Consider the following 26349-nt stretch of genomic DNA (forward strand, 5'->3'; position numbering starts at 1 on the left):
ACTGGCTCTAAAGTTTTGCAAGCACTGCAGATTTATCAAGTACCAGAGCTGTAATATTTTGCATCATTGCTGTCAGGCATCTTCCTGCAACTTTGCCTCTTTGTTTGGTGGGCTTTGGGCACCTTCTTCAGGTGTTCTCAGTCCTTTTCATGAGCCCTCTGGACAGCAAGGGCATCAGGATGTACACCCAAGGTGGCACACATTGCCCAGCAGGCTCCTTGGCTCTCTGAATTGCACTTCACGACTGCCTCATTTACTGCAGTCTATCACAAAGAGCGAGGCATGCTCGTCCTTTAACAGTGCTGACCAAACTTCCGTTCAGTTGGGGACAAAGGGAGTTGCGAACGCTGCATGTCTGCGCTTCTGCCATCACTAAATTCTGCTCAAGGCACGCCTGAATGGTGCTACGCTCGGGTGACGATTCGTCCGGTGAATCTTCAGCTATCACACTGTAGCTCGCAGATGGCTGGGGCTCACTCACAGGCTGCGTATCCATGTCGCACGATGCGCCAGAAACAGAGCACACCGTCTCTGCCGGCATTGTTGACCTTCAACCCGCGTCACCTCCAACACTGCGATCTTGGCTACCGATTCGCGCGGCTCTTCGCAGAGGTGCAAGAGCCTCCGTTGGCACGTCGTCCGCCGACTAGGTTATCGGCGTCGATGGCACAGGGCAATTGTCTACTTCACTGCTGGAGTAACGCAGTGCAAATAGCAGGACACGTTTCCGCATATTCATTCGGGTGCTCCGCTTCTTCCGCTGGCTGCCGTCTTTTTCTTGCCATAGGAGGCTTGCGCTTCCGTTTTCCGAAGGCGTGCTTCGTCGAAAATTTCTTTTCAAATGAGCGACGATCCATCACTAACCTGAAAGCTTTCAGAAATCCGAATTCTGCGTGTCATATGAAGACTCTGGCGTGCAGCGGTCCGCTGTGGTTGCCAGCTTGCACACTGCCGCAGCAGCAACCAATGGGGATGAGCCTTTCAGACCGGCAGCCAATCGGAGGCCCGCTTTCATCGGAGGGCCCACGTGACCACCCCTAGCATACCTGCGCTTCTTTTGTGTTTGTGCAACTGTTACAAGATGGCGACGACTGAAGAATTCAGATACAAAACGGCAGAACTTTGAGCTTTCAAACGATACCAAGATGGCGGCACATGGTGGCGGGAAAGACTAGAAATGGCTCCGAGAACTGCGGTGATTTTGCGTGATTCTTAACTGTTTTCTCGCCCTGCACCGTGACAAATTAAATATTTTCGGGCACTTTTAGTGCGTTTTCAGCTAGGGCACTTTTAGTGCGTTTTCGGCTAAACCATTTTGATACAAGATAGATTAGGCATTGCAGATACCGAAACGCGTGGTTTCCAAAAATCGATTTTTTTTTTTCCCCACGATTTTTGCGATCTGATCTCTGCGTCCCCCCTTAAGTCAAGTTATCGTTATAACCGGTATACCGTCATATGTGGTATCGTTATAAGTGGACTGCACTGTACAACAGTCATAAATTTGGCGTTTCTTTTTGTTCTGTCAGGTGCTTTTGTGTCACAAAGAAAATGAGTGCCAAGAGCCACTCTGTGTCTTCCCATCCCTCCAACAACTTCCGCTCACCGAGGCTGCCGGAGGCGTGTCAGCAGGTGCAGAGTTGATGTCATCAAGGATGTTGCGGCCTGTTGCGGGATCCTTGATCTCCAGAATGTGCTTTTGCCGCTGCTGCAGCGGAGGAGCTCCCTGCTGGTAGCCATGCTGGGCCCGAGGCGCCTGCACCTGGGGCGGCGCACCACCACTCGGTAGCGGCACGGACATCATCCCTTGTGTGTTGTAGTACACCTGCGCAGCTGATGCAAAGAAAGAACAGACAGAAAAAAAAAGAGGGTCATGCATAGCACAAACATTGCTTGGGAATTCAGTAACACCGCACAGATAAACCGAGGCAAAAAAGGTGAAGGCAGGTTCAATCATGTTGTTGGCCATTGTGTGTATATCAGAGTATTCTTGCAGCTTAGAAGAAATACAATAGCGGATAAATACAACAGCTCCCAATATTCCCTATTCAAGAACTCCAGGATATCAATGATACAGTGAGGCACTTATCAAGAAGGGGAAAAATATCTTATCACAAAGACTAGGAATCTTTGGGTGCCTGCTTAGAACCTACTCCATAATGCACATATCACACTTTTGTTTCCCTGGCCAAGGGAAACAAAAGGAGTTGCATCATTTTTAACATTGGTATTCTCAAGAATACTATCGGCGGACTCCCACAAAAATGACGATATGGGCACCAGGATCCTGGACGCATCGAATTATCACCAATACTGAACAGTGAATTTGTTTATCTAATTCACGTCCAGCGCAACATTAAGAATATCGAGCAGCACGCCGTGCCTCTGCAACTCTTCTCCGAATGGCATTCTCGTGGTCACTTTTTGCACACACAGCCACATCAGCAGTACTGTAAAACATCAGTACATAAGTACTGTAAAACTGCTTGACAAGGTGAATGTGATGCATTCCTGAAGGTAAACTTCAGTCCCGTATTTATTTTCCACGTAACACCAGTGTCGTGCAGAAGAGCCAGAATTCTATACTCCACTTGTGGTTTTGGTTTTTATGGTTGAAGGGTTTTAACGTCCCAAAGCGACTCAGGCTATGAGGGACGCCATAGTGAAGGGCTCCAGAAATTTCAACCACCTGGGGTTCTTTTACGTGCACTGACATCGCACAGCACACGGGCCTCTGAATTTCGCGTCCATTGAGAAATTCGACCGCCGCGGACAGGACAGAACCCGCGTCTTTCGGGCCGGCAGCCGAGTGCCATAACCACTCAGCCATCGTGGTTTTGATACTCCACTTGTGATGCGGTGAAGCCAACCTAGCTGACCAAAGGGTAGCACAGCATTTACTTGGTGTGCTTCTCTAGTGAAGGCATTGCACGATTTCTTTTTTGCGATCCCTTTCAAGTTCGATACATCTGGGATCGACTGTATATCCTTTGGCTTATGATTGTTCCCTGAGAAACATGCTATTGGCAATTTTCACTACCCTGAGGGGGCACTGCAATGGCGGTGCTATGGAGGACTGCTTTGAGCCCAACTAGGTAGAATCATGTTGGTTTAAAATTTCACGACAAAGCTGCATTTGTCAATGGTGGCAACATCTTGTGAGCGTCTTGTACAGCGGGCGAATGACAGAACTAGAAGCGCATTTTTCTGCATGTAACACAGCAGGTAAGCAAGAACCAGCTATTTTAACGCGATAGCGTTAAGGGCCCCGTGTCGCAGAAAAGCCGGTGTCATCGGCGTTGGCCGTGAGCGAAAAATCCCTCCCCTCCGTCCTCCTCCAAATGTACACCACTGCCCCAACAGATAGCGCGCAACGGCGCCGCATCCCGCTCGTCTCGTTCGGGCGCAGTGGGGCCGTGCGGGCACGCAGGAATCACCCGGTGAGCGGCAAACAACGCAGCCCACATCCAAAACGCGTTCACCACAAAGCTTGCGCCCACCCATTCATTCGGTGCAGAAGCTGTGCTGACGTTCGTGGCATCGGGTTTGTAGAGAACAATGTGCCGACGAACTACGACTGCTACTTGAGTCCTGTGCGTTTCGGCAAGGCGCCTGGCAGTGCTTCTACATGGTTTGCCGCTCCGCGCGTCCGTTTCACCGTACGTAGAAGAGCGATTTGTCTAACGGGCAAGGTGCCGCGCCGAACGGGCGATGCCGTTCCGTGGACTCCGTGGCAGTGCTGCAACACGCTGTCACGTTCCACTCTTAAGGCGAAGCTTAAGCGTCCTCCAATTTTTTTATTTGTCATGTAGCTTCCCATAAAATAAGCTATAAAAGTTAGCCAGTCCGTGTCACTTATGTTGTAACAAAGCTGCAGATTTTCATGTTTTTTGGTGCTCATAAATTTTAATAACGATCTGCTAATTTAAGTATGAATGTGATTTCTTAATCATGTGTACAGGTGGATCGTGAGAACAATGAGTTCGCCTTTTTCTGTGCGCTGTTGCCATTCAAACCAGGCAGGCAAGAACTTGCACTTTTCACAAGGCAATACGTTATAAGACAGCGTATGCCATGATGCACAAAGCAAAATTGCAGTGCAAAGCTGGTTTACATCAAATTGCATCAGTGGATCAGAGTGAATCAAGGTTTTGCAGAAGTTTTGCAATTTCACCTTCCAGGGATGTACTTTCTCGAAATCAGCACCTCTGTACGCTATCTCTCAGTTGTTGGTACCTGTGCAGCCTTACAGTTAAGAGCTGAGTCAGAACGAACCAAAATTTTCCAAGGAATTTGAAGGAATGCATCTGAATTTATTAAGCAGCCCTGAGAACCATTATAGATCTGTTCTAAAAATCATGGCTGTTGAAAAAGATCTGAACAGCCTGTATAAAACCTACTCCAAGTGGGCAAAAACAAACAACGGGCTAAAAAGAACCCATCACGCAAAATGGAATGAAACTGCCGTAGCACTGCGGCATTCCGTAGTAAACTTACTTTGCTGAGGTTGGAGGTAGGGCTGGTGGTAGACAAACTGCGGTGCTGGGCTAAACTGGCCAGGGCGCTGAGAGGCGTACGGCTGCAATGAAGAGGGAAAGCATGGGAACAAGCCTGCAACAGAACGGCCGGGGTTCAACACTGCCCACAATTGACAAGCCTGCTCGACAGGCGCCTTCAAAGCCTAAGACACTGCAAGGGCCTCGTAGCTGCTCACGGAGCAGGTATGAAAAATGTGAATGAATAATGCAAGACATGACTCGGCACTGTTCATTGTAAAAATGTAGTTGCACAGCCTCTTCTGAATTTTGTTTCTGCAATCCAACTTTTTGTTCCTGGGAGCTTGAAGGTGCACTGCAGAGGATGCTGTGCTCGCCTTTTTAGAGCGGGAACTCTATCTGCATGCTCTGAGCATTCGCAGAAACTCCAAATTATAGTTTGAGCAGCCAATTTCCCTAATAAATCAAGGTAAATCTCCTGGCTCCTGCTTTTTTTTTTTAACTCACCTTTGAAAAGAGGAGTCAGCCAATGCGTGGAGTGCCTTTCAGCCAATGTGGCGGCTTGCCGCTCTGTCATCGGCAGAGCGATACGTGGCGAACGACGAAACCAAACAGTCCACTTATATTTTTATTTCCATGGGCCTAATTTGCAGCTATGTAGTCTGTGACAAACTTTTCATGGAGAAATAAACTAAATAAAGGCGAAAGCAAAGCTGCCACGCGACTGGCTGAAATGAACTCCATGAGTTAGCCTACTCCTCTTTTCGGAAGAGAGTTTAAAGAAAGGCAGGAGCCAGTATGTTTAATTCGATTTAATAAGAAAATCTGCCGCACAGAACAATAATTTGAACTTTCTAAGAATGCTCGGAGAGTGTAGATTGAGTTCCCGTGGTAAAAAAAAGATTCCAGATTCCTCCAGACTGCAAGCCTGCACTCATTCAGTCAACATCCTTCATGACACCAGGCCAACAATACTAGCACCACAGAAAATAAAAATAGCTAAACATGTTTAAAGTGAGGTGCACGCCTTGTCCATAATGCACCTATTGCTGAGACTGGCATGGCCTAACCATGCAGACACACGCTATTTGTGGCATCTATAGAATACAGATGCTTGCTCCTTGAGACTTGTTAAGGGGGACACTACCGTAAAAAGTGAACTTGTGAACCACTTGCGAAATTTTATTGAAACTTGTGGGGCTAGTTTATATCGCTGCAAGAATGTTATGCAGCCTGTATGACAAGGATGAATATGCTTGCTCAGGAAAACTATTGTTCAGAAAAGGTAATTTTCCCAATCTTCTTTTTTATATAGCCGTAGGACTGTCCAGAGCAAACAACTGTGCAATATTTTAATTCGTTTTGCTACATTTTAAAAGAATTACTTGTTTCTCATCTCCAATTTTTTAAAGCTCATTTCATAGTATGAAAACAAGAAAAAAGTAGAGAAACCGTTTGTTTTTTTCACAAAATTTCACTCCAGAAAGCCCGCTGAAAAAGAAATTTGAACGAGTTTTCCTAAGCTGACACTTTTTAAAAATGGACGAAGATTGAAAATCACCCTACTTTATTTCCAAAGTTCCAATGTTCAAGAAAACCCCCCAGCAGCATACGTCACTCCTTCAACTCTATGCTGCTCAGCAGCAGAAGCTTCAAGTGGCCACTTTTCTCTGGCCACTTCTCAGCTCTAAAATGCTCTTGCTCACATCCGCACCACACACAGTTTGGTGTTCTCCTCAATGGCCTTGGTAGTCTGTGTGCCACAAGGAATGTCGAACTTGACTAAGACTCTTTTGAGTCACTTCAGTCCTTCATTCAAGTGTAGAACAACCGGTGCTGCAGCCATCCCTAGAGTTGTGAGAGAGAAACTGTCTTCGGGCATCACGTTCAGACCAACGAGTTAGACGACTCATTGGCATTCTGCGCCTGCATACGTGAGAAGCACGCAAATACGTTAGCACTGGCCAGCCTGTTATAATGAGGCACAAGCTCCTTAGCATTGTCCCTGGTAAATGCAAGGTGGTGCACTTCAGTCATCGACGGCTTGCCAGCATTTACTCAAAGCATGGTGCCTGTTGCGAAGGCACCAGGAGTCTTCACCATGTGGGCAGGCAAAATGAGTGGTGTGTCATCAGTGCAGTAGGAATGAAACAGGCTGGCCATAACACCTTTCTCCATCCTTTTCATGTCACGGGCGTTCTCTTTCAATGCAGAAGAGTAGTTTACCATCAGTTTCTTGGAGACTACATTTGTGGGTTTTCCTCTGCCTTCCAAGCCTCTCGTCTCTAGCTTTTCTATCCCAGGAGACACGTATGGCGACATGGTTTACACCGTCTTTTATTCCATCCTTACTGTAGGGACTGCCCCGCCGTCCCCTTTCTTGGCTTTCCCACGATGCCCCCAGCAGCAACAGCATCGCCTCGATGCGGGGTGCACCACGTGACTCTTCCCGGTTAACTTAACTAACAAGAGAAAGAGAGGGTGCTAGCGTCGCAGCGTAAGAAACTGCTTGCTGAGCGCATGCGCGGGACAAAGCTGACAGCATTAGGCTCTTCGGCTGGGATCATCGGCGCGAGCGGACGTGTCGCCCGCAACTCCGCTCTTCGCCAGCGGGGCGAGGAAGTGGCGAGTATCCCTTGCCCTAGCGTGCATGAACATTCACTTGTAACCTTGACGGTGAGTCCAACGATCTCGATTCCTTAGCATTTTGTTGCTAGCTGGCGTTATTGTTGCTGTAGCAATAAATGCCTGTTTGTGCCAGCCAGTGTGCCGTTTTTCTTCCCCCAGAGCAAGGCCCGCCATGGTCGGCGTGCGCTCGGTAGTGTACGCGATCACGGGGTGGGGTCTGGAGATTTTTAACTGTGTCAGCCACGATTAAGCAGGCAGAACATATTTATCTCCCCTATTAAAACCCTACATCATAAAGACCTGACTTAGAGACATGCAAAAATGCTTTACTGTCTGTGCAGCTCTACGGACCTGCTGCCTTGGCCCATTCTCAATAACTCATCACCAGGCTTTAGTCCCAAGCTGCACGCATAATAGTTGCTTTGGACCAAAAAGTCGAACCCAAGCCCAGAGTCCACCTTGATTGCAGCATTAAGCCCAAAGTGAGAGGTATGACCTCGTTTGTGCAGAGTTCAGTCATAGCTGACTCAATCGTCGAGCAACTCATTCTCTTGGGCTGCCTTTTTCCTAATAACCTACGTGGCACCGCGCATGGCGTTGTGCGCTGCGTCTTTTACGGCGCCGTGTATCTTTTCTCCTACCAGCTGGTAGGTCTTAAGTTGCATTGGCTGCAGACTGTTCATGCTTGCAAACAAATTCTTTAACATCACAAAGCTTCACAATTCCACAATTCCGGGTTGCCACTGCGAAATGCATGGATAACTCCGGCTGACAGCTCAATCCCATGATAGAAGAACGTGGAACTTGGGTGATGCTTTTACACCCACTGCATAGAACGACAAACTGGAGGTTCGCGCCAGCACCACCTTCTCCTAAATAAAGCAACTGTCTCCAGCACATGGGGCACAAAAATGGGCCGATCAATGTTCTTTTGGCCACTATATACACAAAACAGTACCCAGTCAACACTTAAGGCCAATCGCTGACGTCCGGGGTTGCACATAGTTGAATCATCAGTCAGAACGTACTAGTTATTCCCGGTCGTGATGCTACCGCATTGGGGCTTGAGTAAGGTAAGCTGCTTCAATCGCCGGCGATGTCATCGCAGTAGGCGATAGCAGTCATTCAAGTGATGCCAGTGGTCGGCCTGTGCTGCATCGGCCTCTCACTTTCGTGAAGTGGCTCCATCTACCAAATCTGTTCAACGACGCTAACTTTGTAGCCGACATGTATGCGAGAAAAAAACTGAGAAGCAGACACTAGGTTCAGTGCCTGATGCGATAAAATGTGGTCTGACAAAGCAAACTTCCCCACGGCGTGAAAAGACATTTGAAATGTCCCGTGCTGCGTTTGGCCCAATCACAGCTCAAGTTTCGGTTTGCTAGCCAATCAAGGCTCACCATCCATTGAACTCTGCTTACATCTCACTCCACTCTTGGTGGAAGCGCGCACACTCGTTAGAAAGAAGAAACGACACTTCCGACAACATTGTACACTGCACGTTAGGCACAGCGGTCAGTGAAATTAGGTGCATTGGAACTGGCTCAACCCTACTGTGCTTCACATGAATAGCGTCCTAAAATTGAAGTATTTGTCTGAAATACAACATGACTGCAAGCAGATGAAGCAGTTGGGGAAATGTCTGCTTGGGGTGACACCCACCTGCCCCTCCTGATCTGGCGCCCCTGTGTGGTTGCACTTTTTCTTGCTTCCCCTGCCGTCTTGGTGCCAAACACTGACAGGAGCGAAAGTGAAGGTGCAAGCAATGCACTTTGCACCTTTTTTGCTCTATTGCTAGCATGGCTCCCCATAGCCTCGTGTTAGTAATGCTGTGTTGGTGCTCTTTCAGGTGTGCAACATTTGAAAAAATGGCAGCATATAAATCTTCACAATCCCACCCATACATAAAGCAGGATGCAGCAAAGAGGAAGGCTAGACTCCACAGAATCATGCAGTGCAATGATTGCGGCTCTGAGGTAGCGAGCAATTTATGGCCGGTGAATCAATGTTACCACTCACTCGTCCGTTTTTCACCATGCTACATAAGTGCCGCATGTTCATGTCATTTTTATTTGAGTCTTCCCAACCCAACCTGATTCATACCACATGCAAAGTCCTCTTTTGTTAGACTCCATCAAGCATTTCAGTTAAGTTTTGCCTCAAAATATGCCAACTCCACTTTTTAAATGTATCACCTCAAGTAAGCAGGTTGCTAGATTTCATTCCATGCCCAAGGGCTTTGCGAGCAGATAACTTGAGCTAGTAACCTGAGTTATGACTTTCACTTGACCAAGCATGGTTTGGCAGTAACCATTTCTTCCGGTCTTGCCTTTCAACAGGACCACTGTGTGGGCAGTGAATTTGAGCCACCGATTCTGTACAGCTACAGCTTCAACAAGATTTTGGACAAAACCCCAAACCCGAAGAATATCTATAGTCTGCTGGTAGATCCTTTGCTGCCATGGCCTAGCCACATCGTCGAAAGCCCACCGTACACTTTCACCAGTGTCTGACAAGCAACCAAAGCCCAACAACGAAGGCAGTAGATTAACCTATGCAGGGGTCACACGCAGCATGCCACTGTCTGGCAGCTATTAAAGGGGCCCCGAAACACATTTTCAGTGCATTGTTTTGCCTGTTGGTTGCATAGAATAAATTATAGTGATGCTATTAGCATCGGTCGTACCGCGTATACTGTGGTTTTTAATATTTTAATTATCTCGCAATAACAAATTCGTGGCGATGACGGTGTCACCATACAGTGGCGGTATTTAGCAGCGGATATGACATCACTTAGTGCGAGCTTGATGATTTGGACAAAGAGTAAATATACTGCAAATTGCGTTAATAACTAGAGATACGTTTTGTCAAGTTTTTGTGTTTTATATTACATTAACAAAACCAACTTGTTTGCCCTAGATAAAAGCACTGTAAATCAAGTAAAACAAAAACACGCCACCAAAGGCACTGGCTACTTTTTGCATCGAAGGACTTTGCGCCTCGCTGTAAACATCCTACGACCTAGCACTAAACACTTATGGCTACTCTCTATGTATCTGAGAGCGGCGTTGCGGAATCGATCCGATCGAGCCATTCCACTCTATAAGCGTTCCTTTCGGTCCTATGGACGAATGCGTTCGTTTCACATTTAGCAGGCAGTGCGCATCGTCAGTTTATGAAGAATCACCGGGCAGTGGGGCCAGATGGCGCCACACTCCCATCAACAGCGCGCGCTCCTTGCTCGCCGTGGCCAACAAGCGCAGCGCGCTCAGAGCGACTACAGAGCGACGGGCGATGGTTGGCGGTAAGCAGTAGTGGTGCGCACTATGCTAAATGTGTCTGATATCTTGCGCAGTATCTCGGGCTCGAGTTCGGATCTATAAGTAAGGGAACGTCACTGATCAGTGTTCCCTTCTGCGCCGTCGACGTGACGAAGCATCACTGGGTCAGCTGGGCGTTCACATGGTTGTTGTAACCATGCAAACGGCGCTGCCAACCTTGGCATGAACGAGTTAGAGAACAGGCAACCATGGAGTGCAAACTTCCGTCACGTGCTAAGATAGGCTGTTTTGATTGGTCGCTCTCGGTGTCGTCATTGGGGGAGTGAAATGGGAATCTGAAGCTGCGCGAAAATCGAGTTGAGGGCAGCATTTTGTTTGCTTGTATTTTGAAATTTCTTCATTGAATAACTCCCGTTCCTATGCATCGATTCTCGTAATTCTTTTTGAGTCAGCATCTGTGTGACAAAGAATCCATCTGAAGCGTAACCGGCATCCGTTCAAGCGGTGTTTCGCAGCCCCTTTAAGAGAGCCGTCTAAATGCAAGGACATCCGGACACACTCTCTTGATGCTTCGGTAGCCATTGGTAATTTAACACAAAAAAAACTGAAGAAAAAATTACACCTGGAAAGCGCAAGCAATGCATTGTGCCATCTCTTAATAAGGAGAGCGCCTCTTAGCTTAGCCTGTGGGGGGGAACCACAGTCAACAGGCAAAAGAGTGAGCAGTGGCACAGGAGGAGAAGGGAAGTGACACCGTTACTCTTATGGTGACTTCCAATCGCAGAGTTGGAGCACTTCTGGAGCAACGTTTCCTGCTCTTTTCAGAGCAACTGTATTCCAAACGCAGATCTGAGCCACGGATCGCGTCTTCCAATCATAGAGAAGGAGCGGTTGCCGAGCCGAGATTGCTCCGTGGAGCAGTTGGGACTGCTCCGCCGAAATCGGCGGATCCGACCGGAAGTTTGCGTGACGTTCTTATGCTGCGGCGATAGCGGCGCCCTACATGCTCTGGCCAGAGCAACTGTACTCCAATCGCAATTTCAGGTCGCACGCTCTGCGCCGGATTCAGGCGCTCTGTCACAGAGCGTGCAGACCGCTCCGGGCCTGCGATTGGAATTCACGATTAGATTATTCAGGGGCTTTAGTGTGAACGAAGCATGAAACGGCATGTTGTCAAAGAAAAGGCTACAATCCTGCTTGAACGTCTGATTTCGTACAGCGGCATAGTGCCTTTTTTTTTTAAGCGCAAGCCCTGCGCCACAATTCTCAGTAGCCGTCGAGTGCACAGACACTCATGTAGCACGTAAAATAAGCTTCCCTGAGCTTAAAAAGTACAGCAAGCAGTGGAAAGGGAGGCATCTGACAGTGTTTTGTTTAATATTGCATTCAGGTGGAGCCCTTGCCTCCTTCAGTCAGAAAGAACCAGAGCTTCACATTGTCTGCAGCAATGACAGAGGGTTCGCAGTGCAGTAAATTCATGTGACCAACATTTAAACTGCTCACAGTGCACCTACTCGCTATAATTGCTAAAGTCAGTAGCGAGCTGTCAAATTGCCACATCCACTCGACCAGATGGTTCCTGGCATTCTCCCCATGTTGCTTTCAGCGGCTGGTAATAACAACTCCCTCTTATTTTTTAGTTTTGGTTTGACGAACTATTATGAGCCATTCCCGAAGTACTCCCTTTTATTCTAATGCCATCTCTACTCTGAATCCATCTCTATTCTAATGCCATACAAATTTTTACAAGGCTGATTACCTCAGTTGACCTTTAAGCAGTCTTTCACGATCGTTAAACTAAATATCAAGGTCAGGAACAACAAAGCTGTCGTGCATTGTATCATTTGCCTCCCACTGCTGACAGATGCACAGCATCTCTTATTATCTTAAAAGATGCACAGCAGCCTCCTATGTCCCCCCCCCCCCCCCACCCCCCCCCCCCCCCCCTCCCGTACTCCAGACAGGTCCAATAATGCGACATTCTCATCTAAAGATGGGCTTTCTCTTCTTGCTCTGCCATAGCCTTCATCCAAAGCACTGAAGAGGACAGGATCTTCCCTAAATTGCTACTGTATTTAGCAAGGTCAAAGGAATGATACAGCACCAGAATAAAAAAAATCCACTTATACACTGCACACACTCCACAAAAGGGTGAAAATCTTGAGGAAATTAAATGAGAGGGTTTCTCATAGGCAAATACTTACCAGCCAAGCAGCATCTGTGATCTAGAGACAAGCAGAGTAATTGCACCATGTAAGCAGCACAACAATTCAGCACTAAAATGGCAGCAATCATGGTAGGCTGAACTTTGCATGGCACTTGGTATGATTGTCAAAAACGAGCTCTGTATTCACCATTCTTTTCTACCCTCAAGAAGAACCAGACCGCAATCTCTGCAGCCTCTGCTATATTATAGCGTTTCCCCCCCACCGTCCCCACCTACAAATCCTCACTGCAACAGCACCAAGTTAATTATTCCAACTGTGGCTATTTTCATCTATAAGATATTGCTCCTCAGCCCAGGATCAGTACAGCAATTAATGCATGTTCCTGTGCACATGCCAGAGCACACTGCACTCGCTTGTCAGAAGGGCAGTAAGTGCAAAATGTCGTGACCTAACAAAAGAGAAGAAAGATGACACAAACTGTGCGCTTCAGTAGCGCACGCACACTGACCAGGTTCATGCAGTTGCTGAGCATGATGGGTGGCTGGGGCATGTGCTGGGGCGCTGGGTAGCCGGCCGCCTGGTTGGTGAAGTTTGTCAGGAGGGCTCCGGAATAGGCAGCCGTCGCCACGGGAGGCTGCGGTGGGGCCCCCGGGGGAGTGCTCAGGGGGCTCAGGCCCAGCTGGGCAGCCTGGGCCATAGGAGGTGGCCGACCGAGGGGTGCGGGCCCACCCCCTCCAGGGGGGCCCCGCCCACCCGCTCCGCCCACTTGCTGTGGCCCAGCCTGCACCTGCCACAACCCACTCACACTCTCTGCTAAGTGCCCTCCCGTAGCATCATCGGCTATCTCATGGCGAAATCCACTGGTCAATCCGAAGCAACTTTTCTTGCTCCGCAGTGTGAATGTATGTTCCACTGGTAGCTTCACAGTGCGTCGATTCACAGGACAGAGACTGATTTTGCTACCACTTCGAGGGTGCGGTGCGCTCACTACCAGAGCACCCGGGTCAAGTTTTCCAGCTTTCAGCTCAGTTTGAGATACATTGTATTAACTTAAGTAATTTGCGCACCCCTTATTCGCCATTTTTTACACCCCCTGCTGCAACAGACCACCGGCATGCACACAAGGCAGACTTGGGCTCTTTCTTTCTTCCTTCCTTCTCTCAGTCCCATCTTTATCCCTTCCCTTACGGCGCCATTCAACTGTCCGCCGATATGCGAGACATAATGCGTCATTTCCTTTCCACAACAGCCAATTCAAATCAAGATCGGTACAGCCACGTGACCATATGTGGGTGCGAAAGGTGCAAGTGGCGAGGGGACAAATTGTGCACAGTTTACCCAGCTCGCTAACGCTGGCGGTCACTTTCTCTGGCGGTTGCTTTTCTGGACGAACAATTCCAAGCACGTCGGAATCCGAAACTACCAATACATTTCCTGTTCTGTATGCCACTAGACTGGCTGCCAGGCAGCACGAGAGGGTGCCGTTTTATCGCCTGTCATCTCCATTTGCTGCAGACTGCTGTCTTCGCGACTATCATTGCACATTTATTGCTTCGAGCTACGCAAGCGCTATCATGCCATCCCGCAGGGAACTACATAGCATGCGGCAGAGTGGGAGGTAGTATTCATCATATTTGGAGTCAAATTTTTTTCTGGTCAGCAAAGGGCGAGGTAACGTATAGACGGCAATATAAAGTATATATTATGCGTTATGACCCTAGTAGAATGTTTTAGGACATGCTCGCAAATGTGGTACCACTGGATAATACTGGGTGTCGAGTAGTCCCGTTTCTCATCCTGATTAGTCCATATGATGGTTAAGTAGCATAGAGATCAGCGGCAGCAACAATGACAAATCATATGTGCCCTACAAGGAGTTCATTAAAGGATGTTTTCTGAACTGCATCACTAATGATCAAAAATGACATACTACATTGATGATAGGGTGATAACTACATTGATGGTGGTGCGTACAACTACTCGGGTGAAGAATGCATTCTCAGGGCATTCATTTCTGGTACTGAGCCTGTTTCGCCATCAGGGCTGGTAAAACGTGGCACACCTGAAAAGTTAACTGCAAGATACGAATCCTCTGCGTTATCGTGAAGCGCTGCGAAGACGAAAATGCGGAAGGTAGGTGCCAGGCTCAAAGTCCAGAAACGGCTGCACAAAACAACTTGAGTTGGGCTCTCTGCCAGAGCAGGTTCGTGTTTCAATCAGGAGTGGCCCACTCTGTGGCAGGCTCTACACCCTGTCCTGCACTGACCGGTAAACTTCGCCATAAGTACACCTCCGCTGCACTGGTCTGTGTGTGACCCATATTTCCGACACAGAAAAACTAGCTTTAGAACATAGCTACCTCTAGGCCAAGAGCACAGAAAAGAGAGCTATTTCTGTTAACGTCATTTAGACGGACACTAAAAACAAATTAAGTTTGCCCGTATTAACAGATTACTTACTGAGTTCTGACGAAAACTAGGTTTTTTTTTCACAAACTACGACGACATCAAGATAGTTTCTTGTTTGTAGATTCACGAGGCTCAGCTGCGCCTCCATTCATTTCCAATGGTGATCCCAGAGCCCTATTCATTACTGATGTCAAGTGTTAAATCGAGTAGCGAAAAGAAAATGCCACATTTTTAAATCCAATTTCTGGGACGCCCCAATGGGTGCCCCTCGAGATCAAGTTCTGAGCACTCAGAAGGATCGAATATTAGGAATAATAAAAGTGTGCAGTAAATCGAATTTCAAGTCTTATGGGAACCAGAAAATCTTAACATATTGTGCGAAAAATATGTTAGGCTCACCTGGCCTTTGGCACAATTTTGACGAGTTTAATGATTCTGGAAGGGCATAATGCAGAAAATAACATTTTTATCAAAACGGTATCAAAGCACTGTTTCACCCCTGTTAGTACGTATATTTCCGACTGCTTAATACTGTTTGCTTATCCCCAAAGGCTCACGAAAGCACAGAAGAGCTCAAGACAACTAACTAGGTATGCTAGTTTTGCTCTAAGACCACAGTAGGCAAACACGAGTGCCTTGTTTCTACCACATGGCAGTCAGGCACCGATTCCAACAGGAAAGCGTCAGAGTCTGGTACCATGCCTGGCCCCCTCTAAGTATTACTAGGGACTCACCTGAGGTGGTGCTGCCTGGGGATTTTGCTGCGGTGGAGGACCCTGCTGCACCTGCTGTGGCTGCCTCGGTTGGTAATAAGCCTGCCCCACGTGCTGCACAGACAAGGGCCCCCAAAACAGGTCAGTCAGACGATATGAGGTGAAGACAAAATAGCATCCTTCGCTGCATTGGCAGGCAGTGAGTGAAGAGATCGTACAGCCCAGAAGCACAGCGGCACGGCTTATCGCAGTGAAACTGGTGCCACCAGATTACTTATTCTGAACCACTCACATGCCCTGCTTGTAAATTGTGCCAACATCAGCCAATTAAAGCTCGATTCACTGTGATCTAAAATAACTCCCAAATGATTGGGAGGAAGACAGTAAACAACATATAAACTTGCTGTGGAATGTGCTGAACCAACAAAACATTCACCGAACACAAAAATTCACCGCGGCAGACCCCGTGCCATAGGACCTATGCTAGAAATGGGCCGTTCAGTACAAAAAAATGAAGCCTCTCTGGAGTTCACTTCTACTGAACGACTGGTTTTAAATAAACACACTGGTCCTATAAAGAAAGCTGGTAATTCCTGGCAAAGGTCCGAATTACAGAACAAATCCAAATTTTTGGAATTAAACTTGCTGGCACTTGTAACCTCAATCACACTCTGGCTTAATGTTAGCTCTGGACTGATAGCTTCTGAACGCAGGGGGGTAATCACTCTTTACTGTATGAGCATTTTCTCCTGATTAGTATTTGCAAGTAAAGCTGGGGAAAATCTTCGATGTAAATGCAGTGTGATGACTTGTGTACAACTGGCAGGCTCGCTCAAAATATGCGACTGTCGCAAGCAATCCAAAAGTCTTCTTTTCTCAAAAGAAAGGGGAGGCAAGAATGCCCCTCACCATGGTGGCCGGGTGCTGGGGCTGTTGTGGCTGGGGGGGTCCCTGCCCCAGAGGTGAAGGCCCCTGGGCCAGGTACAGCCCACCCGGAGGGGGCGGCTGTGACCCCAGCGCCTGCTTGCTCATCTCATGGGCCCCGGCTGCGCCAGCGCTGCTCACGCCCCCTCGCGACAGCGGCTGCATGTGCGCAGAAGAACGAGGAGGTGGAGACCCCGACAAACAACAGTGGCGCACTTGCACACCAGTCGAGAGCTGCCCCGCACCAGGTATATTCAACTGGAATCTTCAAGGGCCACTCATTCACTGTTACATGCTTGGGTACTGGAATAAACATTTGCAGCCATTATCTTTTTGTCTTTACTGCCTTTTAATAGCTGAACTATACTTTAAACCCTTTGTAGGACAGCAGGACTCATGTTGTCCCACTTGCTTCAAGTGTCTGCAAACACACAATGGTACACCCACATACAATATTTTTTCATGCTGAATGCTACCGAACAATCAAGCAAACCATTCAGCACGTTTTTCTCTTCCATTGATAGGCCTCAATGGTGTTCTGTTTGTTTCTACAAGCACGAGTACACAGTTTGGCGCGGCCCATATTGGTGAGAAAAATAAAATTTCCAAAAACTGTTCAACTTTTGACCTTTCTCCATCAGTTAACTGCCTGATAACATCTCTTCAAACAATTTTCAATTTTAGTGCAAGTTTGTTTATAAGTCAAAAGACTGAAGTAGGGATACGTACCACATTTAATGGTTTATGGTCAGTCTATGGGAGACACCATAGTGACAGGCTCCGGAAATTTCAACAACCTGGGGTTCTTTACAGTGCACTGACATCTCACAGTACCTGGACCTCTAGCATTTCGCCTCCGTCAAAATGCAACCATAGCCGCTGGGATCTAACCCGCGTCTTTCGGGTCAGCAGCCGAATGCCATTACCACTGTGCCAACGCGGCGACCTCACCTTATAAAAGGCTCAAGAAGGCCACTGACCTTTCACAAAACCTGCCTAGGGTGCAGCAATTCAGTTATTCTGGCTACTAGAAAACACTAGCACTGTTCCTAGTTCCACGCACAACTTTAAAGGTCTCCATTTTGATCTCTGAGGTACAGATTTGCATATATCTGGTGTTCACTTTAAACAACAAACAAAAAAAAGCATGGTATGCGAACAGCATACTCGTACCCAGAGACCTGCTCAAGGCAGCCGGCCATACCCCCCCCCCCCCCCCCCCCCCATTTCCCACTTTATTTCTGCTCTCAAACATCCATCAACAATGCAACAGCTACGAGAGAATAAGAACCTAACACTTACATAGGCGTGTTGCAGTCTGTAGTCTTCTGCGCTCAATCGGCAACATGGGCAGAAAGAAAAGAGAACACAGTTGAGCCTCAATACAAACAAGGTCCCTGAAGGTCACTTCATCCAGTTTCCCAGCACAAGCAACCATTGAAATCATATGCACAAAGTGCCCATGGGACGACAAATGCAAACCTTGTCTTCAGGTCAAAAATCTGAAGCCGCCCAATACAAACCTACACACAAGCTGAAAGCCGAACAATTTGCTCAAGAGGGGGGGGGGGGGGGGGGGGGGGGGGCAAAGGCCACTGAACAAACATATAGTACATGAGAAAGGATGGGCAGACAACCATTTGCCTTACTGGTCCATTAGAGAAAACAAGCTTGTTTTGTCTAGACTTTTTTCTTGTGCATTGAGCAGTTCTGTTTTACATACACCCCCTGCTTACAGCCTAATCTCTGGATGCTAGCGTTACAGTAACACGAGCGGTAGTACAATAAAATCCTAATGTAATGCCAGCGATGTTTGTATTTCTCATCTTTTATAACAAGCTGAAGTGATGTTTTGCAATGCAGCACCAACACAGCTTGCAGCAACGCACAACCATTTTCAGGCGCCATGTTATCATTCCGAATAAAAAATACCTTTTAGCATAATAGCATATCCATGTATCAAAAGAACAATTATTTCCTAAAAATAAAATCTTAATTTTTTACACCCACATACAAAATCCGTTACAGCAACGCACAACCATTTTCAGGCGCCATGTTATCATTCCGAATAAAAAATACCTTTTAGCATAATAGCATATCCATGTATCAAAAGAACAATTATTTCCTAAAAATAAAATCTTAATTTTTTACACCCACATACAAAATCCGTTACAAACAAAAATAATTTGACATTAAAGCACCAGGTTTTAGAAAACCAACACACCTTAAGGGGTTAACGCAACTTCAACAACGGCTTTTCGCTAGAGAATTTTCTTGAAATGCAGTCACTGCTACCCATTGTGCAGCTTCTTGCATGCGATCTCTCTGCGACGCATTGTCATTCCAGCCACAGCCTGTTCCCAAGCTTTCAAAGAGGCAAATATCCCAATAAAAGATGAAAATTTAGATTGCAACAAAGGTTTAAGATTGGTTTACATTAATGACCAGCTGAAACATGAACTTTCCAAGCCAGGCCAGTGCAAAAACAATCCGTTGATTCCTAAACGCTTCGGTTTCCTAGGCGACATGCAAAGGTGAGTTTCTTTTTCTGCCAACACAATGCAGACAACACAATGCAGTGATTGAGCGCATTCATGTGCTCTCATCAGAAGGTGTTTCAGAGCCCTTTAAATGCATTATTCTAAGTCAAGCCTTTATTGAACTAAGCAAAAATTTCAGGCCAGTAAAAAAATTCACATTAGGATTACACCTGTTTTCCAGTGGCTTTTGGTCGTGCAATATGACTCCAGCCCAAAAACCGTTCAGATCTGAATATCCCCAAACATTACGCCAGGCTTAGCAAGGAGGCGAAAAATGAGCGCACTCACCTCGAGAAACCTGCACTGGATTCTGCGTCCTGTGTTGTATACTGATTGAAGAAGCAGTCAAGGATAATTCACAAGGCAGCACAACAGCAACATGGCAAAGGAAACCCAAAATCATAATTTCTCTACACGATAACCGCGAGCAAATTTAAACACCTGGGGAATGTAGGTGGACATTAGAAAGCTAACAAAATCTGAAATTATCCTGCAGGCACAAACAGGATGAAGTTAAAGAAATCCTAACTTGAATTTCCTCACATCTGAAATAATTCTATACTGCTAAATTTGCACAACTATTCTCGAACACAAGAAAACTACCAAGTCAGCACACACGATTATCTTCCCAGTTTGTTACCTCTGGGATAGCAACACAACTAAAGTCCACACATTTCATCAAAACCATTATTTCCGATTTTCCCCTTTACCCTGATCGCGTATGTCAAATTTCAAACAACATGCACTGCAGAAGCTTCATCATCAATAATATATGTGCATTTCGACAAAAAAAGACAAGAAAGGAACGAAAGGTCGGGCTGGTAAGAAGAGAACACTGCTACGAGCACCGCCCTCTGACGTCGGCAAACTATCCCGCGCGGCGTAGATCACGTATCACGACAAAAAAAAACGAAACAAACAGAATCCGTGGCAGTGACCTGAGCAGTCGGCGGCACCCCCTCCTCCCCACTTCTAAGCCATGCCACCACACCTCGGTGTACTTTTCAGAACCAACCCCACGGGCTGCGAGCAGCGCGTCCAAGAAAAAGAAGGATGCGTCCACAACGAAGGAGCAACAGAGGCAGAACCGTCGGCCAAGAAGAAGCTCAGGCCGCTCTCGTCGCCGCCAGCACCGTCTCCGATCGTCGCCACGAAGGCCGAGGGCGATGCCGCCGCCGCCGCGGCCGGTAGCCCCCGCCTCCTCCTAGCGAAACGCATGCGAGCCGTCTGGTGCTTCGCGCGGCGGCAGCACTCCACGGTGCGACGACGACATGGTGCTGCTGCTCGCAGCGACGACGACCGCACCGAACGAAACCGACACGACGTCCCGGGCTCGTGCAACACCGCAACCAAGTCGCGCACACGCGCACCGCAATATCGGGAGAGCCACCACGACCGCTAGCAGAAAGCAACGGCAAATCAGCGCGGAAGAGAGAGGGAGGGGGGCACCGGCGATTGAGCTGCTGCGCCAACGCGCGGCGCCGGGCGAAGCAGCAGCGGCAACAATCCGTGACGTAGGCAGGGCGGCCCGATGACGTCAAGCGCGGCGCTTCTTCGACCGATGCCCGAGAGCGCGCGGGCGGGCGAGTTTCGGCGGCGGCCTTCGAGGAATGCCATCTTTACACATCGCACGCGCTCTCTCTTTCTCCGCGCGGTGACCGCCCCCCTCCCCCCATGCTCGCTCCGCGCCGCGTACCGGCGGCGCTACGATTCTCGTCGCCGCTAGCGGGTGACCGGCATCGCGTGGGAAAGGAGAGAGGAATGGAAGGGAACGAACGCGACTCGGGCGGATCGTCGTGCCGCGGAATTTCGCCGCCGGATTACAGCAGGGGAAAAAAGCGGGAGAGCGCCTTCGGCGCCAATTGTCCACTCGACGCTCAAATGGTCAACGCCGGTTAACGCGCGCGTAACGCGCCCCTCCGCGCCCCGTGCGTTATATGATGACACCGTAGTATCCAACCGGCAGCCGACGCCACGCGACAGATATCGCTTTTTTTTTTTAAATGTCACTGCGCGCAGATGAACGCCGATAAAGCTGGAGGCTGATATGCTCGACAAGCCAATTCAGACTGCTCCGCGTGACACCGGCATTTCACTCAAGACAATCGGCCGCCGGTACTACAATGTCGGCATGCTGCTGACGAGCATACTCCTCGCCCAGCCGAGACAGCCGAGCATTCCTAGAATTTGTTAACAGCTTCGACCCTCGGACAGAATACCCTTTCTCCGAACCAGTGGCCGGGGGAACGCAGACTCCGACGAGAGCGCACCGCGCCTGGAAAAAAAAAAAGGGGGGGGGGGAAGAAACCGGTTAAGGCACCCACCCGGACATGCCTGAGCCGCCGACTGTTCGCAGAAAAGAGGGGACCCCGCGGACGCTTCCCCAGATCCGAAGGGAAGAGGCCTCAATATACCAGTTTTCCAACACTCCGATGAGTGTCTGCTAACAACAGGGTGGACACATGACAAAGGAGGGTCGAATCAGCTTGCTTCATCGCGAATGACGTCACACGCTCCCGGTGTCGAGAACCTTCGGTTCGCTTGTCACTCAACGCCGATGGCCCAACAAAGAGCCCGCAACGCTACCGCCCCCTCTCCCATTCCCCCTTTCGCTCGCAGGTGCGGGGGTGAAAAGTTTCCGAAATGCGGCGCAGCCGGCTGCTGCTGCTGCTACTACGCAGCGCCGACCAAAATGTAAACAGGCAGCCGCTCTGGCAACGAAACATGGCCTCGCCGTCGTCGCCGCTGTAAAAGCAAAACACGACAGGGGGGGATCGTCATCAGCGAACGGGTTAAACGACCGACCGCAGCAACAGGGGTGAGGTGAAGCGAGCTCGGCGATGTGTCAATCGCTCCGCTGGCGCTGTCACCACTCGACGCCCTGTTCCACCCCCCCTCCACCCCCCCGCTCTCCCTCGTGATCCGACCAGAACAGCAGACAACGCTCGGCGCCGCGAAAACAGTGCAACCTTCGGGGAGGCTCGGCGGCAGCGCGCAATTTCCGGCGCCCACGGGCAACGCAGGGGGAGGGGGGAGGGGGGACACACCACTGGCACGACGCCGCCGTCCCAGAAGCGCGCGTCCGTGGCCTGAGCCACTTCCGCGAAGACAAGAGGCGGCTTCCTTCACGAATCCGCTACGCTGCCCTTCCAAGAAAAAAAAAAAAGTACACGGTAACCCGGTGCGCCAAACTCTGACAGACTTGAACTCCCGCAGCAAAAATCGCGATTAGGCCATTCGGATTTGAGGCCTTTACCTTTTATTTGTATGATGTGGACACTAGGAGGCGTTCCATACAAAAAGGAACAGGCTTGCCAGCCCAACAAACAAACGCACCTTCGCCAAGGTGCGTGTTAAAAAACGCAAAGATTTCCCGCAAACAACAAAACGTGAACAGCCGTACCGCGAATAAGCGTAATTCTCAGATAAATATGGGCGAAACTAGATTCTCTTCGAGAAATAAAAAAAAAGGACGAAACACCAAGAACACGCGGACGAATTCGCGGGGCTCGATATTCGAAGCACGCCGCCCTGCGAATTCCAAGGCCGCTCTCCGCTCGCTAAGAAGGTCGCCAATCCACAAACCCTGGCCAGTATACAGCAAAGAATGCAGCGACACAGATCGCACCGACATGTCGAGTCGTCGGGAGCTTCGGAGCTGCTCTTCGGCGCCACTTTTCTTCATTATTTAAATTATCGACGTTCTTCACCCCCTTCCGATTTGGAACAAAAGGTGTTATCGTCCCCCATGTAAATGTTATACCTAGGGCCATACAGCTGATAAAATTCCGCAACGCCAGGCTCTCTCCGCACGTGCATTCCGGGGCGTTTATTCTGCCGAGGTAAGATCCAACACGCACACAGACCGGGATAACGAAAGCCACATACTGACACACGCTGTGTATCGGCCAGGATTTGTAACCACAAACCGGTCCAAAGCACAGCACGCATCAAGGCCGTTTACGCTAAAGACGAATTCCCGCTTTTGCGAAATCTAATATTCAATCTCGTTCTTTTTCTTTTTCCTTATCTGCAGGCAGCTGAGAACCCAAAGGAGAGACCCTTGGTCTCGCGGAAAACTTTGGAATGCGGGGTAAAGACCACACGGAGCAGTGCGACGACGGCGACCAGCAAACATCTCGCCCGTCGACTCTCACCAGTCTTTCAAAGAAGCCCGACACGTGGGCGGAGTTTACTCGCGGGGACAAGTACTGCGCGGTTTTGCTCTCTCAATCGCGCAAGCTCAGAGAACGGCGCGCGTCGGATCGCATGTCGTAAGCCGGGATTCAAAACATCACCCTCCCCCCCCCCCCCCCCCCCCATCATCCCCCAGATACTTTTTTTTTCGCGATGCGGCGCCTGACAAAAACCGTGCCTCGCGATCCCGTCCAAAGGGCCCGGTCAACGTACCAGCCAGCCGGCTCATTGGACGATTAAAAGTCGGTCAAGAAGCAGCAGCATGGGCATGAAAGACACGTCCACAAGGATCGGGGACTGCTCAGAGTTTTCCGTAAAGTGTAAGGTTATCCCCCCGAAACATACTGCCCAAAACCAAACAAAAATAGCTGTCGTAAATTTTATTGGGCAGATTCAATTCATGACCCCACCCCTATTCGCCCTCCAATTCCGTGGTGTACCCACACGCATATTGAATTGACGAGGGCCCAGCTTGGTACGTCACGTGACACACACACACACGCGCGTCCCCGAATAGAGGAGCTATGACCGCAAGGATAAACACAATGTGTCATCCAACCAGCCAGTGCTCAATGGACTTTACCCGGCTCGGCCCTTCGGTCCTGGCCGCGATGGAGCAGCGACGCAGACGAGCCGGAGACGGCGCTGGACTTTGGGGCACGCCCGGGCCAAGGAAACGGGGGGGGGGGGGGGGACCACCACGCGGACGAGAAAAACACTCCGCCGCCGCCAACAACACGCCGAGGTCCAGGTCCACAGAGAGAAAGGGCCGTCAGAAGAAGCGGGGAGGAGAGAGGGGGCGCTGCAAACAACGCCTCGTGGCGCGATGGGAGTTGGAAGGGGGAGGGGGCACTCGGCTTCGAAAGGAGCAACCGTTGTCGCAAGACGGGCACGTGCAGAGCGCGTGCTCGCCGCGCAGCAGGATGGCCGGCCAGTCCGCAGCAGCCCCGTCCTTCGACCTGCACGCTCGGCAAAACGATCGTGCGCCCCCCCCCCCCTTTTTTTTTCCTAGAACGGTGAAAACTGGACGCGAGGGGCCGCATTTATCGCTGAAGGCTTTTTTTCTTCTCCTCCGCGTGGAATGTGCGGGGACGAGCCAGCTGTCACTATTCAATGCCTCGGTGCCTCATTCACACACAATCCTGGACAGCGCTACTTTTCCAGGTTACGCTGTTCTTGCGAGCGTGCGGATGTGATCGCTGTAGTGTGACAGCAGGAGTGTAACAGTACGTAATAAAACAGTATACATCACAGCGCCTGTACCTAGGAGTAACCGGGAGAGGACAAGCGCAGGAAGCCGAGGCCAGAACGCCGAGCGGCTAAACCACCGCCACACCACAGTTGAGGTGCTCGGGCGGCGGCGGCAGAGCGGTGCAGCCACCAGGGCCACCAGAAAGTGCGCAGCCACGAACGCGCGCTCTCAAAGGTCAACGCATTCGGCGCCGTTTCCTCTCCCTCCCCCCACTCTCTACCCTCCTCCTCACCACCTCGCGAGGAGGGATTCATCTCCACAGCCAGCCAGCCAGCAGCGTGAGAAAGGGGAGTAAGTAAAGGAGGGAAAAACATCAGGCACGCCGAAAGGAAACGACCAAACAAAAAAAAATAGACACCGAAAGAGTGTTTACAACTGGAGAAGATGAATTTACCGAAATGAAAAGGATAAAAAAAAGCGCGGGCCGGGCAGCAACCCCAGTGGGAAAGGGCTCCAAGGGGAAAAGGATCAAAAGGTGAAAAAAATGAAGCAAAACGTCAAGAGGGGGGAAGAGGGCTCTCGCTGCCCAACGCGCAGGGTGAAAGCCACCAGGCGTCCGCGGCGACGACGACGACAGCCAGGTGTGTAGCAGCGTCGCGTCGTGTCTTCTCTCCAAGCACGGCTTCGCAGGTGGGGCGGCGGCGACGTGCGCTGCAGCAGCGGCAAGTGCGGCTGGTAGCCAACGCGGAGCTCGTCGTCGATGGCCGGGCTGTTGCGCCCGCGCGTTGGGCAGCGCGCGGGCGCACCCTCGGAAACGCCCCGCAGCAACGCCAAGTCCGAAACGTCAGTGCGAAATAAAATTCCATTAACGAGCGCTTTCTGGCGCGCAGTCTCCATCGGTTCGTCCTTTCCGAACCACTACGAACACGGAGAACCACATTGGGGCCGTGGACCTGCGAGTCCCAACTCCCCTGCGCACAACGCGGGAAAGTCTTCACCACCACCAATACGCGGCCAGTGCCGAGTTCAGTCGCGCTTACAACAAAAAGCCTGGCCTCGACTACCTTATGCGGGAGATGTGGACAGGCCGCAGAGAGAGGCCAGGCATTGGACCAAGCCTACTTAAAAACACCACCACCACCAGTGGCGCGAACGTCGCTGAAGGTTCGAACACGGCACGGAAGTACGCGGGGCGCACCAGTTTCTCCCCCTCTTTTCCGAGCGCCTCGCCACAAGAGGCCGTGCGCAGCAAAGGCGGAAATAACCGACATTCGCCGGCCGGCCCACTTCTTTCTCCGGCCGAAGAAAAAAAATTGCGCGCGCCGAAACAGAAAAATGCGCAACCCAAGTCCTTACGGGGAGAACGTGGAGGGACGTGCAAAGAAAAAGAAAGGAAATGCCGGGGAGAAGAAAAAAAAAAGAGCCCGAATGGCTACGAAGTTGGCGAAAAAGAACCGGCTGCCCGCTTAGCGTGCGCAAAAGGGATGCGAGGAGAAAGGGGGCCACCTGCATTCAACAGGTGGCAGGCAGGCTGGTGGGGGGCAATAATTGCAACGGCCGACAAGCGCTACGCGACGCCCCTCTGCGGCCGCAGCGAAGCAGCCACCAACGTGCGTCTAAAAGATTGCGCACAAACACGCACACCATGCACAAAACACGTGACCAGTACGTAGGCACGTTTACACGAATGCGACAGAAGTCGACTCGAGTCCACCTACTGAACCAAAGGGCAAAATCATTGAGGAAGAGAGGGGAGGCCGAATAAAGGGCAAGGCCCAGCTTTCCTTCTCAAAACCCGCTCT

At 49.8% G+C, this 26349-nt stretch overlaps 1 protein-coding gene across 28 annotated transcripts in view; it reads right to left on the reverse strand.

Moving 5' to 3' along the window:
- LOC144120815 (eukaryotic translation initiation factor 4 gamma 3-like) overlaps positions 1 to 26349 on the reverse strand; it is a 102403-nt gene that overhangs the window by 55260 nt on the left and 20794 nt on the right. For 7 of the 28 annotated variants that reach the window (XM_077653564.1, XM_077653562.1, XM_077653559.1 and 4 more), the window contains exons 2-8: positions 19447 to 19487; positions 17921 to 17946; positions 16604 to 16777; positions 15716 to 15808; positions 13082 to 13207; positions 4498 to 4579; positions 1607 to 1833 (exon numbers count right to left, since the gene is read on the reverse strand). In XM_077653564.1, coding sequence (XP_077509690.1) covers positions 1607 to 1833; positions 4498 to 4579; positions 13082 to 13207; positions 15716 to 15808; positions 16604 to 16777; positions 17921 to 17946; positions 19447 to 19487 — 769 coding nt within the window. Of the gene's footprint in view, positions 1 to 1606; positions 1834 to 4497; positions 4580 to 13081; positions 13361 to 15715; positions 15809 to 16603; positions 16778 to 17920; positions 17947 to 19446; positions 19488 to 20215; positions 20654 to 26349 lie in introns of those variants that run through there. The other 21 variants (XM_077653556.1, XM_077653553.1, XM_077653547.1 and 18 more) reach the window with 10 other exon arrangements.

This window comes from Amblyomma americanum, chromosome 2, assembly GCF_052857255.1.
Source record: "Amblyomma americanum isolate KBUSLIRL-KWMA chromosome 2, ASM5285725v1, whole genome shotgun sequence".
NCBI classification, from domain to species: Eukaryota; Metazoa; Arthropoda; class Arachnida; order Ixodida; family Ixodidae; genus Amblyomma; species Amblyomma americanum.